At 35.2% G+C, this 17,164-nt stretch overlaps 1 protein-coding gene across 1 annotated transcript in view; it reads right to left on the bottom strand.

Moving 5' to 3' along the window:
* RSF1 (remodeling and spacing factor 1) overlaps positions 1 to 17,164 on the bottom strand; it is a 170,445-nt gene that overhangs the window by 31,102 nt on the left and 122,179 nt on the right. Inside the window, exon 5 of the mRNA XM_061204104.1 lies at positions 14,847 to 15,001. Coding sequence (XP_061060087.1) covers positions 14,847 to 15,001 — 155 coding nt within the window. The remainder of the gene's footprint in view (positions 1 to 14,846; positions 15,002 to 17,164) is intronic.

The raw sequence follows: 17,164 nt of genomic DNA, 5'->3' as shown, positions 1-17,164 counted from the left end.
ATTACAACTTACTTTATCAAATGCCATTACTGAACATTTCAGAAGTTAGTATTTTTTAAGGAAACTATTTGTGTTTATCTGTCAACTCCTCTTTTTACCTTATCGGCTATATATTTCCAACTTTCATGGAGTACCTAATAGTGCAAATTTAAATATAACAAAAGTATGGGGCTTCCCTGGTGATGCAGTGGTTAAGAATCTGCCTGCCAATGCAGGGGACACGGGTTCGAGCCTTGGTCCGGGAAGATCCTACATGCCGTGGAGCAACTAAGCCCGTGCGCCACAACTACTGAGCCTGCGCTCTAGAGCCCGCGTGCCACAACTACTGAAGCCAGCGCGCCTAGAGCCCAAGCTCCGCAACAAGAGAAGCCATTGCAATGAGAAGCCCACACACCACAACGAAGAGTAGCTCCCGCGCACCGTAACTAAAAGAAAGCCCGCGCTCAGCAACGAGGACCTAACGCAGCCAAAAATAAAATAAATAAATTTATTAAAAATAAATAAATAGGGCTTCCCTGGTGGCACAGTGGTTGAGAATCTGCCTGCCAATGCAGGGGACACGGGTTCGAGCCCTGGTCTGGGAAGATCCCACATGCCGCGGGACAGCTGGGCCCGTGAGCCACAATTGCTAAGCCTGCGCGTCTGGAGCCTGTGCTCCGCAACAAGAGAGGCTGCGATAGTGAGAGGCCCGCGCACCATGATGAAGAGTGGCCCCCGCTTGCCACAACTGGAGAAAGCCCTTGCACAGAAACGAAGACTCAACACAGCCATAAAAATAAATTAATTAATTTAAAAAAGAAAAAAAAAAAAGCATCACACTTAGAACAGTGTTGGCTAACGGAAAGCACTGTGTTAGCTATTATTATTGGAGAAATAAATAAATAAATAAATAAATAAATATAACAAGAGTCATATTTAGTAAATATCATAATCTTTGAATGGAATTACAGAGAATGCATATATGCTTTAAACTTGTGCTCAGGGAATCTGAGCAGTGTTTTCAGAATTCTTTAACTACTAATTTTACCTAAATTTTCCTCACCCTATCCTTGCAACTGAAAAACCTCAATTCTAAACGAAGTTTTAGCAAGATAGGAATTAAAAACTTTTTTTTGAACAGATTCTTGCCAAGTTGATACACCAGACAGAGTTTCAACGTTTTCGTGGGAATAAAATGTAATAGACAGAAGTGAGATGAAGTAGGACATATTCTTTAAAGTGAGAATTCAACATTTCTTTTAAAAAGTTAAGTACTTTTATTACAAACCACCATTTCTTTTATGTTCAATCATACTGCAAATAAAAAATTCAAGAACCACTGATAACTACTGAGAACCTGAGATTAGAGTATTGCGCCTCCCTCTTTAACTGTCATATACTTATTTAACATATGAATGTCACTAAGAAAATTAAAGACATGGCAGAAATTATCTAGTTTGAATGTCTTCCCTTTCCCATTGATTAAGTAGGTTTAGTAAGTTCCTATCCATTGAAATTGGTTAATGTATCAGGAAGTCTAATTAAATAAATATCTTGGTTAACAATTAAAATACAGATTACCATCTTTATAAATAACTTTAGCCTAATACAAAGAGTATACTAAACACAATTTCATATTTTTTCTATATATTTTGGTTCAAAAAGCAACTCAGGATTCTCATTGTGACTCCCACCCAAGCTAAAATGACACTTTGCTTTTGGGGTGGTGAATGAATAAGTCCTTTAAACTGATTTTGATTTGAGTAACAACGTGGCAAAATAAAATGAAGAGTAACATTAGGTTCAAGACTCCTAGATTCAGTAATCCTAATTCAGCTAGTGGTGTATCTTTAGATATGTCACAAACTCTCTGATCCTCATTTCTTCATGTATAAATAAAGCAGCTGGACTAAGCGACCTCAACAATTATTCTTCACTGGCTTATATTTCTCTTAACCCCAAAATATTCAATATTTTTTTTTGGCTTAGTTCTTATATGAGAAAAACATAACAATTGTAACTCTAGCTCCTGTAGATCACACGGATGTATCCCTAAAACCGAAGACACAAAAACCATTACATGAAATGAAACTTTAAGCACAATAAATAATTGGTAAAAAGGTCATTCAGTTATACAAGCATTTTCAACAAGTTCTGTCAAAAGGAAACTAACTATAAAGGAAGATGCAAATGAGTTTAAGAGACATGAAATTTGAAGTAACAAAACTCAAGGAAAAATTCACCTCTAAAATCACAATGCAACAGCAACATTGCTTGACAAACTTAAGGTGATTCAAGACAAGTGTTACTTACTGTGGGTTTTTAAAGCACATTCATTCATTTACTCAACAATTATCTATTAATCACCTATTATGGGCTTTCCCACCCATCCTAATCACTATGTAATGAAACACTGAATGTTCTATGTAAGTTAACACTGAAGGACATTGCTAGTTACCTATCCAGTATCAATCTCCTCTTCTTTCTTACTACTACAACTCTGATTTTGTTCAAGAAAGTACTTGCCTCTTCAGATACCTTATAGCTAAGGGTCATGTGAACCAATTCTGGCCAATGAGATGCATGAGGAAATCTACTGGGTGAGACTTACAAGGTTCAGTTGACCTATGCCTTCTGCCCCGTCCCCTGCTTTTTGTCCAGAGTCTGCACACAATACCTGGAGAGGGAACAATCAAAGCCACGTGCTAAGGATGGCAGATTAGGAAGGGTACTTGATGGCTTCATGGAGCTGCTGAACCAGACCTGAACTGCTTACCACATGACTTTTTATTACAAGAAAAAAATTTAACTCACACTTGTCAGAATGGCCATCATCAAAAAGAAAACAAACAAATACTGGTGAGGATGTGAAGAAAAGGGAACCCTCATACACTGCTGGTGGGAAAGTAAAGTGGTGCAACCACTGTGGAAAACAGGATGGAGGTTTCTCAGAAAACTAAAAGTAGAAATACCATATGACTCAGCAGTTCCACTCCTGGGTATATATATCTAAAAGAAACAACAATACTAATCTGAAAAGATAACATGCACCCAATGTTCATAGCAGCATTATTTACAATTGCCAAGGTATGGAAGTAACCTAAGTGTCCATGAACAGATGAATGGATAAAGAAGATGTGGTAGATATATGCAATGGAATACTACTCAGCCATAAAAAAAGAATGAAAGTTTGCCATTTGCAGCAACACAGATGGACTTGGAGGGCATTATGCTAAGTGAAATAAGTCAGACAGAGAAAGACAAATACTGTATGATATCACATATATGTGGAATCTAAAAAATACAACATATAGCATTATTGATATATATCAATAAATTTTAAAATCTTTTATTTTATATTGGAATATAGTTGATTTACAATGTTGTGTTAGATTCAGTGTACAGCAAAGTGATTCAGTAATACATACACATATATCTATTCTTTTCCAGATTTTTTTCCCATTTAGGTTATTACAGAATATTGAGTTCCCTGTGCTATACAGTAGATCCCTGTTGATTATCTATTTTATATATAGTAGTGTGTATATGTTAATCCCAAACTGCTAATTTATCCCCCCCCCCCACCTTTCCCCTCTGGTAACCAGAAGTTTGTTTTCAGAGTCTGTTTCTGTTTTTTAAATAAGTTCATTTATATCATTTTTTTTTAGATTCCACATATCAGTGATATCATATGATATTTGATCTTTCACTGTCCAACTTACTTCACTTAGTATGATAATCTTTAGGTCCATCCATGTTGCTGCAAATGGCATTATTTCATTCTTTTTCGTGGCTGAGTAATATTCGATTATATATATATATATATATGTGTACCACATCTTCTTTATCCATTCATCTGTTGACAGACATTTAGGTTGCTTCCATGTCCTGGCTATCGTAAATAGTGCTGCTATGAACATTGGGGGGCATGTATCTTTTTGAATTATAGTTTTCTCCGAATTTATGCCCAGGAGTGGGACTGCTGGATCATATGGTAGCCCTATTTTTACTTTTTTAAAGGAAACTCCATACTGTTCTCCCTAGTGGCTGTACCAATTTACATTCCCACCAACAGTGCAGGAGGGTTCCCTTTTCTCCACACCCTCTCCAGTATTTACTGTTTGTAGACTTTTTGATGATGGCCATTCTGACTGTGTGAGGTGATACCTCATTGTAGTTTTGATTTGTGTTTCTCTAATACTTAGCGATGTTAAGCATCTTTTCATGTGCTTTTTGTCCATCTGTAGGTCTTCTTTAGAGAAATGTCCCTTTAGATCTTCTGCCCATTTTCTGATTGGGTTGTTTTTTTTTTATATTGAGCTGCATGAGCTACTTGTATATTTGGAGATTAATCCCTTGTTGGTTGCATCGTTTGCAAATATTTTTTCCCATTCTGTGGGTCGTCTTTTCGTATTGTTTATGGTTTCCTTTGCTGTGCAAAATCTTTTAAGTTTAATTAGGTCCCATTTGTTTATTTTTGTTTTTGTTTTGGCCACACCGCACGGCATGTGGGACCTTAATTCCCCGACTAGGGATCAAACCCATGCCTCCTGCAGTGGAAGCAGAGTCTTAACCACTGGACTGCCAGGGAAGTCCCTGTTTTTATTTTTGTTACTCTAGGAGGTGGATCCAAAAATATATTGCTGGATTTATGTCAAAGAGTGCTCTGCCTATGTTTTCCTCTAACAGTTATATAGTTTCCGGTCTTACATTTAGGTCTTCAATCCATTTTGAGTTTATTTTTGTGTACGGTGTTAGAGAATGTTCTAATTTCATTCTTTTACGTGTAGCTGTCTAGCTTTCCCAGCACCACTTGTTGAAGCGGCTGTCTCTTCTCCATTGGATATTCTTGCCTTCTTTGTGGTAGATTAATTGGCCATAGGTGCGTGGGCTTATTTCTGGGCTTTCTAGCCTGTTCCATTGATCTGTATTTCTGTTTTTGTGCCAGTACCATACTGTTTTACTGACTGCAGCTTTATAGTATAGTCTGAAGTCAGGGAGCCTGATTTCTCCAGCTCCATTTTTCTTTCTCAAGATTGCTTTGGCTATTCGGGTCTTTTGTGTTTCCATACAAATTGTGAAACTTTTTTGTTCTAGTTCTGTTAAAAATGCCATTGGTAATTTGATAGGGATTGCACTGAATCTGTAGATTGCCTTGGGTAGTATAGTCTTTTTGAGAGTATTGATTCTTTCAATCCAGGAATATGGTGTATCTTTCCATCTGTTTTGCATCATCTTCGATTTCTTTCATCAGTGTCTTACCATTTTCAGAGTACAGGTCTTTTGCTTCCTTAGGTAGGTTTATTCCTAGGTATTTTATTCTTTTTGATGCAATGGTAAATGGGATTGTTTCCTTAAATTCTCTTTCTGATCTTTCATTGTTAGTGTACAGAAATGCAACAGTTTTGTGTGTATTCATTAATGAGCTCTAATAGTTTTCTGGACTCAAAATATTGAAATTATCATTTGATATTACCAACATGTATCTAATGGACAAATAATAGGAGCTGCCTTCACTAAAACATCAGTACTATCATTTTATTGCATGTTAAAGGGATATGAACTGGTGCCAATCCTTTTGTAACTTATTTAAAAATTACATGGTAGATATCTGCCAAAAAGGTATCAAGAAGTTTTTTATAATTAAGTATAACAAAATAAAGCCACAGGGGACTTCCCTGGTAGTCCAGTGGTTAAGACTCCACGTTCCCAATGCAGGGGGCCCGAGTTCAATCCCTGGTCAGGGAATTAGATCCTACATGCCACAACTAAAGATCCCACATGCCACAACAAAGATCCCACGTGACTCAACTAAAAGATCCTGCATGCCCCAACTAAAAAAAAAGATCCCACATGCTGCAACGAAGACCCCACATGCCACAACTAAGACCCGGCGCAGCCAAATAAATAAATAAATAAAAATTTAAAAAGTAAAGCCACCCACAGAAAACAAATGAACCACTTAATAAATTATTAGAAGGCAAACAGGAAATAGAACCCTGTCAGCACCCGAAAAGTCGCACACAAGCCTTTTCCCGGTAGTAATTCCCTCTTTAACAAGTATAACTATTACCTTGACTTTTATATTAATCACTTCCTTATTTTGCTTTATAGTTTAGTTTTACCTTTTATTTTCTTTTTTAGGTCTCTTTAACCTACTATTGTTCCTCCATCCTTTATTTTTTTTGCAATTTATTTGAGTCACCAAATCAAGTAGTTTGATGGTGACTCAATTCTATAATTTCTGGAGTTTGCTGACTGTATTCCCATATTCCTCTGTCCTTTTTTCCCTGTAAATCATCACTTTAATCTATAGCCTGCATCAGATTCAGGTTCAATTTCTGTGGCAAAACTACTTCAGTGGTGGTATGTTCTTTATCAAGAGGCATTAATGTCTGATCATCTCTTCGTGTGATGTTACGAGATGTTAATGCTGAGTATCTAAAACGTTTTATTAGGGATTACAAAATGATATTCCCATTCTGTCAATCTTCCATCAGTGATTATAAACCCTATAAAAATAAACTTTACTAATTTATTATTTTGTTATACAGTGGTACAGTTAATACTGAAAAGTCAGGATTAAAGTTCAATTCTTTTTGTTTATTTAACAATTTTCAAAATAATAATTTGGTGTCCACTGGCATCCTCCAAAGGTAACCAGTTTTTCTATTAGTATTATGATGAAGTCATGGATTTAAGACATATTCAATGTGTTTTAATCCACTACAGTTATTATCCTTGTGATGCTTAAATTGTCCCATCTTAGACAATGGAAACCTTTTTAAGTTGGCTCTTGAGTCTTTCTGAAATGACTTTGATACAGTCCATACTACTTGGAATGACAGGATGTTTCTTGGCTCATTATGCCCCAGAACTGGAATCAGCCACTTTTCCAAGACACCTTGGTTTACTTTAATGGGAAACTGTATTTCAAGACCACGATCTGGGTGCTAAAGGATGCTCACTGCTACTGGGTTGGCCATTGTTTTTAAGTCTTTTCAGTGGACAGCGCTAGAAAATAATAAAATTAACCCATGAGTTCATAATGATATTTGTTTTTCCTTAACTTTACTGTCTTACATCTTATTTCTTTTTCCCACACTGAGAATCTTGGTTTTCAAGGACACCACAGATGATATAATTAGAACATCAGTTATTTTTTCCTCATATTATGCACGTTTTCAGAATAACAATGACACCACCATCACCAAAGTGATTTAATGAAAGGTTCACAAGTTTTTTGCATGTACTCTTCCCATTCTTTCTCCATTTGTTTTGTCTTACTATAGCTCCACTGTGAAAACACATAGCCATTAAAGACTACATGTTCTCTGTATCTGTCATTTAGGTTTAGTTACATGTAACTACCAAGTTAATGCTCACCCAACATTCTTTTTTAAATCTTTATTTTGAAATAATTTTAGACATATAGATGTGTTACAAAAATAGTTCAAGTACATCATCACCCTGTTTCCCCTAAGTTAACAACTTACATACTCACAGCACAATTATCAAAACCAGGAAATTAACATTAGTAAAATACTATTAAACATAAACAGATTTTATTTAAATTCTGCCTTTCCTCCCAACCAACCCCCCACCAGATCCTTTCCATTTGAGGATCCATGTCTCATTTTGTTCTTGTGTTTCCTTAGTCTCCTCCAATCTGTGACCATTCCTCATTCTTTCCTTCTCTTTTCTGATCTTGACAGTTATTTTGTAGAATACCTCTCAATTTGGTCTTGTTTGATGTTTTCTCTAGATTAAGATACACATTTTTGATGAAAAATTTCACAGAAGAAATGTTGTGCATTATATCAGAGGCTACATGATGATGTAAATACCTTGATCATTCGGTTACAGTGGTGTTGGCTGCTCATTCCACTGTAAAGTTAACCATTTCCCCCTTTGTAACAGGTAAATGTCTTGGGGAGATACTTTGAGATTATGCTAATATCCTGTTTCTCCACAAATTTGCACCCACTAATTTTATTGTCTGTCAGAGATCTTGCCTGCAACAATTACTACTGCAGTATTTCCCTAATGGTAAATTTGTTATTATTCTCATTCCTTCTACACTGCAGGGAAATGTAGTCCCTGCAGTGCAAAAGGAATTAATTGATATTCACCTGCAGGGAAGACCTATCCCTTCACCTCCATTTATTTATTTATTCAATTAGGTACTTATATAAGTAGGAACTCATAGATATTTCTTTTATTCTAAGATTTAAAATCTATCATCATATAAATTTGTTGCTAAAACAGTTCTGCTTTCACCACTGAGAGCTCCTTCCAGTCGGCACTGTGTACTACTGAGATGCCTAAATTATTTTTTGAATATGTCCTTAATTTCTGTCATTCTAAGATATTCTAGGTTTATCCTGTATTTTCCCTGCCCATTTCCTGAATCAATCTTGTCTTTAAGGGGCACTAGTTCCTTTTAATGGAAAACAATATTTTGAAATAAAAATCTAGAAGCTAACAGTGCTCATTGCTACTGGGGTATCATTGTTCTTAGATTCCTCTCATGAACAGAGGTAAGAAATACATGTATGTATATTAAACCGTACAAATGAATACATTTATATTTATTTCTATATCACCCACCATTGAGGTTTTGTTAGTCTTTTTGGCTATCTGAAGCTCATTCACTAGAAGATCCCTATAAAAAGACTCATGGGAAATTAGGTCTTCGATAGCAGTTTACCTGCAGTCTCTATCTAAAAGTCAGTTTGGCTAGACATAAAATCTCTGGTTCACATTTTTCCCCCTTACATATGTTATGGCATTTTCTTCTGGCATAAGTCATTGCTTTCAAATATAGTGATGGCAGTCTTATATTCTTTCCCCTATAAGTTACCTGGTCTTTTTGTCAGGATTGCCAAAGTACTTTCTTCAAAGCCCAATAATTTTACTAGAATATGTCTTGATGTTGGTTGTTCTGGGTTGATTTTCCAAGGTACGCAGTGTCTTTTAAATACGTTGTCTCATATCCTTTTTTTATTTCAAGAAGTTTTCTTAAGCATAGTCTTTAGCATTTTTGTCTGTTCCCTTGCTTTGGTTTTCTTTTTTATGGACCTCTGTTGGATTTTCATTGCGTATCTTCAAATCCTTATCTCTTTCTCTCAAATCTTTATCTCTTTATTCATTTGCTTTTGTTTTGTTTTTAACTTTTTAAAAAAACACACACCTTTCCATCTGCTATTTATTAAGGGCAATAATTCTTGTGTTTGTTGACTCAGATGTTATTCATAGATTTTTGAAAAATCATAACTCTACCACCTATTAAGTTTTCATATGTTTAGTATGAATGTCTTTTGGGTAAGCTTTCACTCTCTGCAGTGATGTTATTCTACCTCTTATTCTCTTTTGTTATTATAATTCTGTGGGATTTGACCTGGATCTTTTTTAGTTGCTCATTTTCATGGCAAGTAGACAGTTTTTCTAATTTCACAGATATAGAGCTCTGCATTTTTTATATTAAAAATTAAAGTGATTTACTTTATGAGGTCACCTAACTCTAGCCTTCTCCCATACTTTTATTTGCACCTTCTTTTTTGCTTGTCTCCATTGTCCCTATTGTACTTATAATTTAGATCCTATTCCCAGCAGATTGCACAAAGCTCTGTGTGGAGTTTAGTCCTGGAAGGGAGCTTTGGCTGGAGAAGTTTGAGAAGTCATAAGGCCCAGAGTACCTGAGTCCCTTTAAGATCTTAATTTCACATACTGTTAATAGTTTTTTATTTTTGCCATCAAAATGTTCCTTTTATAGGGGAATCTGTAGAGTCAAAAATGATGCCACTGACATTTTCCAAAAATTATGAATGATAACTTAAATTATCACCTTCTGATTCTAGTCACAACAAACTCAATCAGAAAAGAAAACTTCAACAGTTTCTCTAATCGTGAAACGTTTTTCTTTTCTTCTTCCTCCCTTCTCTCCCTTCCTTCCTTCATAGAGTGGAATGAAGAGCTAGTATAATACTAAAAACTAAATAATGATGGTATTCAATTACAAAAATTGTATGAATATCCTGAGCACAGATGCCCTGTATACAAAAGTATTCTTTAAAATTCTATCAGGCATTTTCAAATTGATAGAATTTTAAAGAATGGTTTTGTATAAATAGGGCATCTACACTCAGGATATTCACATAATTTTTGTAACTGAAGGTCATCATTAAGTTTTCAGTACTGTACTAGTAAACTTTGGTTTAGTAATTTATCCTGTAGCTATTCTCTCCACTCTTTCAATATTACTTCAGGAAGGCAAAGTAAACAATATTAATTATTCTCCTTAAGACTGAATTCAGGGCTTCCCTGGTGGCGCAGTGGTTAAGGATCTGCCTGCCAATGCAGGGGACACGCGTTCAAGCCCTGGTCCAGGAAGATCCCACATGCTGCGGATAAACTGAGCCCACGCGCCTAGAGCCCGTGCTCCGCAACAAGACAAGCCACCGCAATGAGAAGCCCGTGCACTGCAACGAAGAGTAGCCCCTGCTTGCCACAACTAAAGCAAGCTCATGCGCAGCAAGGAAGACCCAATGCAGCCAAAAATAAATAAAAAAAAAAAAAAAAAAAAAAAAAAAAGACTGAATTCAGAAAACCTATTTCGGAATGCAGGCCATAACATCCATTTCTAGATACCAAATGCAGTATAGGAAAGTGCGCCAGATTATCCCTTAACTGCTACATTTCCTATTGAACCAATTTCACAAAAAATGAATAAATCAACTCATAAATTGCAATATCAAAAATGTTTCCATTGTATCACCAACCCAATAAATTGGAGTCTTTGGGAAAATATTAATTGATAAGGTAAAGATCCTTCCCTGAATGATATTAAAAGTTCTAATCCCTCCCCCCACCAAAGCTTCTTAGCATCACACCATGACTAGGCCATCTATGTGCCATGGGCTAAGAAAAGCTTTTTTCCTTCTCCTGAGAACTTGACTGTTGGTTAAGTTCTGCTGCTCTTGTAAACCAAAAACTGGAATGTCAACTCAATCACTAGGCCACAGAGCTCATGTTATCAATAACATCTAACTGACAAACTACATCTGGATTGAGAAAAAAAAAAAAAAAAATGTAAAGCACTGAGAACAGTGTTGGCACATTGTGATGATATACGTGTCAGCTATTTTATCCACTACAACGTAAGCTTCACGAAAGCAAGGATTTTACTCTGCTTTGTTTACTAAATTCCCATGCCTAAAATCATGTTTGGCACATAGTAGGTGCACAATAAGTATTTGCTGAATGAATGAATAAGAATCATTTTGCTGTTAGAATAGGAGAAACAGAAGAGACACTATTTAAGAGAAAGAAAAAAACCAGAGAACTAAATGTCTTGCTCCTCCCCTCCTTTGCTTTTTCAAGAGATGTCCTCCCCTACAGACTTTCTTTTAATTGTACTGAGAGTCAGAACATCAGCATTCACTGAGGAATATTTTCAGAAACAGCTGTATGAAAGCCACTGTTGTCCAATTGGCCCTCTGCATCCTCAGATTGAAAATATTCAGAAAAAAAATTCCAGAAAGTCCCAAAATGCGAAACTTGAATTTGCCACACACAGGCAACTATTCACATAGCATTTAGATTGTATTAGGTATTATAAGTAATCTATGGATGATTTAAATGAAGTATACGGGAGGATGTGCATAGGTGATATGCAAATACTATTCTATTTTATATAAGGGACTTGAGCCTTCTTGGATTTTGGTATCAGCAGAGGTTCTGGGACCAATCCCCAGAGAGACCAAGGGATGACCATATTTGTTTTCAAGGTTAGGAGAAGACTGCCTTTATAACCTTGATACTCAAACTGTGGTCCTCTGACCAGCAGCATCAACATCAACTTGGCCTCTGTAAAAATGGTGAATCAGGTAAATCACTAGGTAAACATCATGCATATTAAAATTTGAGAAGTACAGTTCTAGATCACTCTAGTTAAAGGCACAGGCTTTACAAGAATCAGAGTTCAAATCTAGACTCTGACACATTATTATCTATATGACTTGGGCAAGCTTATAAACTTCCAAATTCCTTCATCTGTAAAACTGAAATAATAATAGTAGTACCTCAAAGAGCTGCTAATCCTTTTATTAAGAGGATTAAATAAAAATGCACATGAAGCATTTGGTAGGCCCCAAAGAAGCAGGACATGCCCAATAAATGTTAGTTGGTGTTATTGTTGAAATTCCACCCCCCTCCTATAAAGCCACCAACAGTGAAATTTTAGAATTAAATACAAGAAAGAGCTTTACTTTGTTGAGGAAATAGTTTGTTTTTCTTTCTAATTTAAACTATACAATGACTCCCCCTTCAAAATCAGTGTAAAATTTAAGTTCACTTAATAGGAATAATTGCCTCTTAAATTTCTATTGCCTTGACCTCTTTGGTCTTGATTTAAATACATTGGAGAAGAAGCAAACAGGAATGAACGACCAAACTGAATGACCAAATGAATATTAAGTCTAAACTCAGAACTAATCCTTAGGGATGCTACTAAAAAAATCTGGAAAATTCAATAACATTATATAGTAAACTTGAAAATTGCTAAGAAAGTAAATCTTAATGGTTCTCATCACAAGAAAAAGTTTTTTGTAACTTTGTATGGAGACAGATAATTACTAAATTTATTGTGGTGATCATTTCACAAGGCATACAAATGTCAAATCATTATGTTGTACCCCTGAAACGAATAATAATGTTATATGTCAATTATACTTCAATTTAAAAACATCTTAAAATTCAATAGTGGGTTTAGACTACTTCAAAATTATTAAGTTTTACTGATGTAGGCTACAAACTGAATTTTAAGATATAGAAAAGAATTTTTCAAATCAGAAATATGGCTTATGGGCTTCCCAGGTGGCGCAGTGGTTGAGAATCTGCCTGCCAATGCAGGGGACACTGGTTCGAGCCCTGGTCTGGGAAGATCCCACATGCCGCGGAGCGACTAGGCCCGTGAGCCACAATTGCTGAGCCTGCGCGTCTGGAGCCTGTGCTCTGCAGCAGGAGAGGCCGCGATAGTGAGAGGTCCGCGCACCGCGATGAAGAGTGGCCCCCACTTGCCGCAAATGGAGAAAGCCCTCGCACAGAAACGAAGACCCAACACAGCCATAAATATAAAAAAAAAAAAAAAAAATATGGCTTATGAGTAAGACCACCAAAGATATTTGAAATCATATAAACACTGGTCAAAGGAGGACAATAAGCAGGATTTTTGCTAAAAGCAATGCTTAATATGTACGAACATTATACCCGACATTAAAAGGCATAATTACTTGTTTTTATGCAATGCTTGCAGCTAGGGGATGACTTTATGGTTAATTCCCTCAAAGCAGCAAATAAGGTAAAAACATATTGCTTTCAGGTTCTAATCAAAACAGTAAAGGAAAACTAACAGTAGAGGAAGAAAGCATAATAAGGAGAGCAAATTCTCTCCCCTGTCATTAAAAGGTATGTTATCAACAAAAAGTATTAACTAAAATGATGTTAGACAAAATTTCAGTTGGTTTCTCTGCTTCTAGAAAAGTTAGGACTTGGTTCTGTCCTTCTAAAAAGGTTACGATTTGATCTGCTCAGTTAAGCATACTAGGAAACTCAATCAGGAAATCAAGTTTAATAATTATAATTCTTGTAGACTTAAGGATTTGCTAAGGGCAACCCAGAACAAAACAAATAAAGAAAACCAATCCATACCACACACACACACACACAATTAAAGAACTGGCAAAGGACTTGAATAGATATTTTTCCCGAGAAGGTATACAAATGGCTAAGTACATGAAAAGGTGTTCAACATCATTATAGCCATTATGAAAAGGCAAATCAAAACCACAGATACCACTTCACATCCATTAGAATGGCTATTCTTTTAAAACAAAGAAAAGAAAAGAAAGTGACAAGTGATGTGTAGCATGTGAAAAAACTGGAACCTTTATGCATTATTGGTAGGAATCTAAAATGGTGCAGTGGCTGTAGAAAACGGTATGGTAGATCCTCAAAAAATTAAAAACAGAACTATCATCGGATCCAGTAATTCTACTTCAGGTATATACCCAAAAGAAGTGAAAGCAGATATCTATACACCCACTTTCATAGCAGCATTATTCTCAATAGACAAAAGGTAGAAGAAACTCAAGTATCCAGTGACAGATGAATACATAAAATGTGGTAGATACACACAATGGAATATTAGCCTTAAAAAGGAAAAATTCTGATACTTGCTACAATATGGATGAACACTGAAGACATTAAGCTCAATGAAAATGAGACAGTCACAAATGGACAAATACTGCCATGATTTCTCTGAAATAAGGTTCCTAGAGTTAGTCAAATTCATAGAGAAAGAAAGTAGAATGATGGATGCCTGGGGCTGAGGAGAGGAGGAAAGGGGAATTAGTGTTTAATGAGTACAGAGTTTCAGTTGGGGGAGCTAAGTCTGGAGATGAATGGTGGTGACAGTTGCACAACAACACAAATGAACTTAATGCCATAGAACTGTACACTTAAAAATGGTTAAAATGATAAAATTTTATGTTATGTGTATTTTACCACAATAATTTTTAAAAAGTTCACTAATATCTTGTACTCTTAAATTAGTAACAGATATTATGTTTTGATGATATGAACATTTTTTATTTAAATTTTTTAAATGTTCAATATAAAAGACCAAAGCCTCAATGGTTTTTTGCTGCTTTTTTTTTTTTTCATTAAATAAAAGGAAAATGTACCTCCTTTTACAGGAAGGGTTAAAAATTTTCAAATTGAGGGAATTTCAATTTATATAGCTGGGAAGAGGAGTAGAAAAGAGAAGAAATTACAAAACAAAGCAAAACAAAACACACAAAAAAAACCTTGTTTAGGTGTTTCTTCCTCCTTTTTAGTCTCCTCATCCTCTAAGCTGGGACTTTCCCGGGAAGAGTTGTCCTGTTGGCTAGAGTTTTTCAATAGTACAGGATCAATTTGTGCTTTCAGGAGCGCAAGAGTCTCAGCCAACTCGTTTCGATTTCTAAAAAAGTGGAAAAAAAAAAGACAGCATAAAAATCTTTCTTGTTTTCTAAGACCTGTGTTGCCAGGGGTTGAGGGGGGGAGGGTCGGAGAATTGGGAGCCTGGGGTTAGCAGATGCAAACTAGTATATATAAGATGGATAAACAACAAGGTCCTACTGTATAGCACACGGGACTATATTTAATATCTTGTGATAAACCATAATGGAAAAGAGTATGTATAACTGAGTCACCTTGCTGTACAGCACAAATTAACACAACACTGCAAATCAACTATACTTCAATAAAATTTAAAAAATCTTTCTTCTGTTCTAAAGAGATTTCAGAATATATCTATTAGAAATTAAAATTTTAAAAAGAAAAACATATTAAGAACATCCAAAACACTAGTACAGCTAACCCTAATTAACCTTAAATTTTAAAATTAAGTATTAGGAATGAATACATATTAAAATAAACTCTTCCCCAAAGAGGAATCTTAAGACTATTCTATTGATTTGAATGGCAATGCAAATCTCTTTGGTTAAAAAGAACAGTAGGAACAAAAAATAAACAAAAAGCAAATTTTGATAATTTTTTTAAATACTATGCAATGTCTAGGGAGTACAAAATCAACGGAAACCTTGCTTGAAGAAGAATTTTTTTTAAACTAAATGATTCAAGTTTTTGATTCATTTGGGAATAAGAACTCTTTTCCACCTACAGAGAGAATAATATTTGAAACTGCTATGGAAGTCTACTAACACAGTTCAAAAACCCAAAAATTTAGGTTATGGATGCTGCTTTGTCAATTAGAGTTTACAACTACAGGAAGGGAATTCATTTTGAATAAAAAATACAAGAAAATTCCAAATAAATAAGATACCAATCTACAAATCATCTGTTTTTACTACCAAATCCGCAGGTGTAGTATGGTCAATTTTAATGCCACTTACAAACAAGAAAACTAATTTAAATATTTTCCTGCTCAGATAAACAGGGTGTAACAGTGAAAATAAAAAGGAAACCCTGGACTAAGAGTTGAGAAACTTAGTTCTAGATCTGCCACTAAGTTAATTAAACAGCACCATGATCTTCCCATCTGTGTCATCAAAGCACTGTGCATGCACCTCTAATTCTACGTACTTAGTATTAAGATGAAACTACTTGTTTTCTTATCTGTCATGCCACATATGTCCTCTATCCTCTGTTTCCACCTCTGTGTCCGATTCCACCTCCATCCCACCTAGCTGCCTTATGAAGTAGGCTCTAAAAAAATGTTTAATGAATGAATAGAATCCCTGTTCCTAAACTAAATGGCGATGTACCCCTGGACAGGTCATATATCTTCATTAGCCCTGAGTTTCCTTATCTATAAAAGACTGGATTCTCTCAAGTATTATTAAATTGTCTTCCAAAGAAAGTAATAAAATTGCCAGTGACTGACATCTTTCAGAAATTAAAATGACAACCATTTTGTCATTGTGTATGACAATGAACACAGGTTTATACATATTATAAATATTGTGCATGGGAATGAATACATGTTTATATATATTATAACTATCATATTAGCATATACAATAAAATGAATAGTTTTAGAATTTTAATTATCTAATAGTAGAAGGTCAGATTAGATGCACTTTCAAGATCATGTCTGGTACTACATCCACTTTACAAAAAAGGAAAATTAAAACCTAGATATGTTAAATAAATTAATTTTTGGCTAAGTTTCTATCTCTGAACTTCATTAGACCAACCTGATTCTAACCTAAGCCTCTATCCACTTAATGTTATTACTATGATATTTCACTGAGAATTCCATTTGTTATTTTTTGAGGTCATGCTGGGAACTGCATGACCTCAACCCATTTGTTATTTTTTGAGGTCATGCTGGGAACTGAAAAAAATATTGAAGTATTTCACTATACCTATTTTAAAAAGCTGCTGAACATTAGAAGAGTGCCAATATTGCTAGAAAATCCATGTCAATTACTTCCACTACTCTAAGCAACAAAAAAATTTAGCAGAAAAATTAATTAAGAACTCCCCTAAAGGCTTTTAACCTGACTACTGTATTAAAATGCAAACCTAAAATAGCCATTATTATATGAAAACAGAAAACTACCCATCTGGATTTCTCCTGTTTCGATCTTACAATTAGATTTAGTATGCTAAATAATTT

This window comes from Eubalaena glacialis, chromosome 10, assembly GCF_028564815.1.
Source record: "Eubalaena glacialis isolate mEubGla1 chromosome 10, mEubGla1.1.hap2.+ XY, whole genome shotgun sequence".
NCBI classification, from domain to species: domain Eukaryota; kingdom Metazoa; phylum Chordata; class Mammalia; order Artiodactyla; family Balaenidae; genus Eubalaena; species Eubalaena glacialis.
This window is presented reverse-complemented; position numbering and strand designations above follow the sequence as displayed.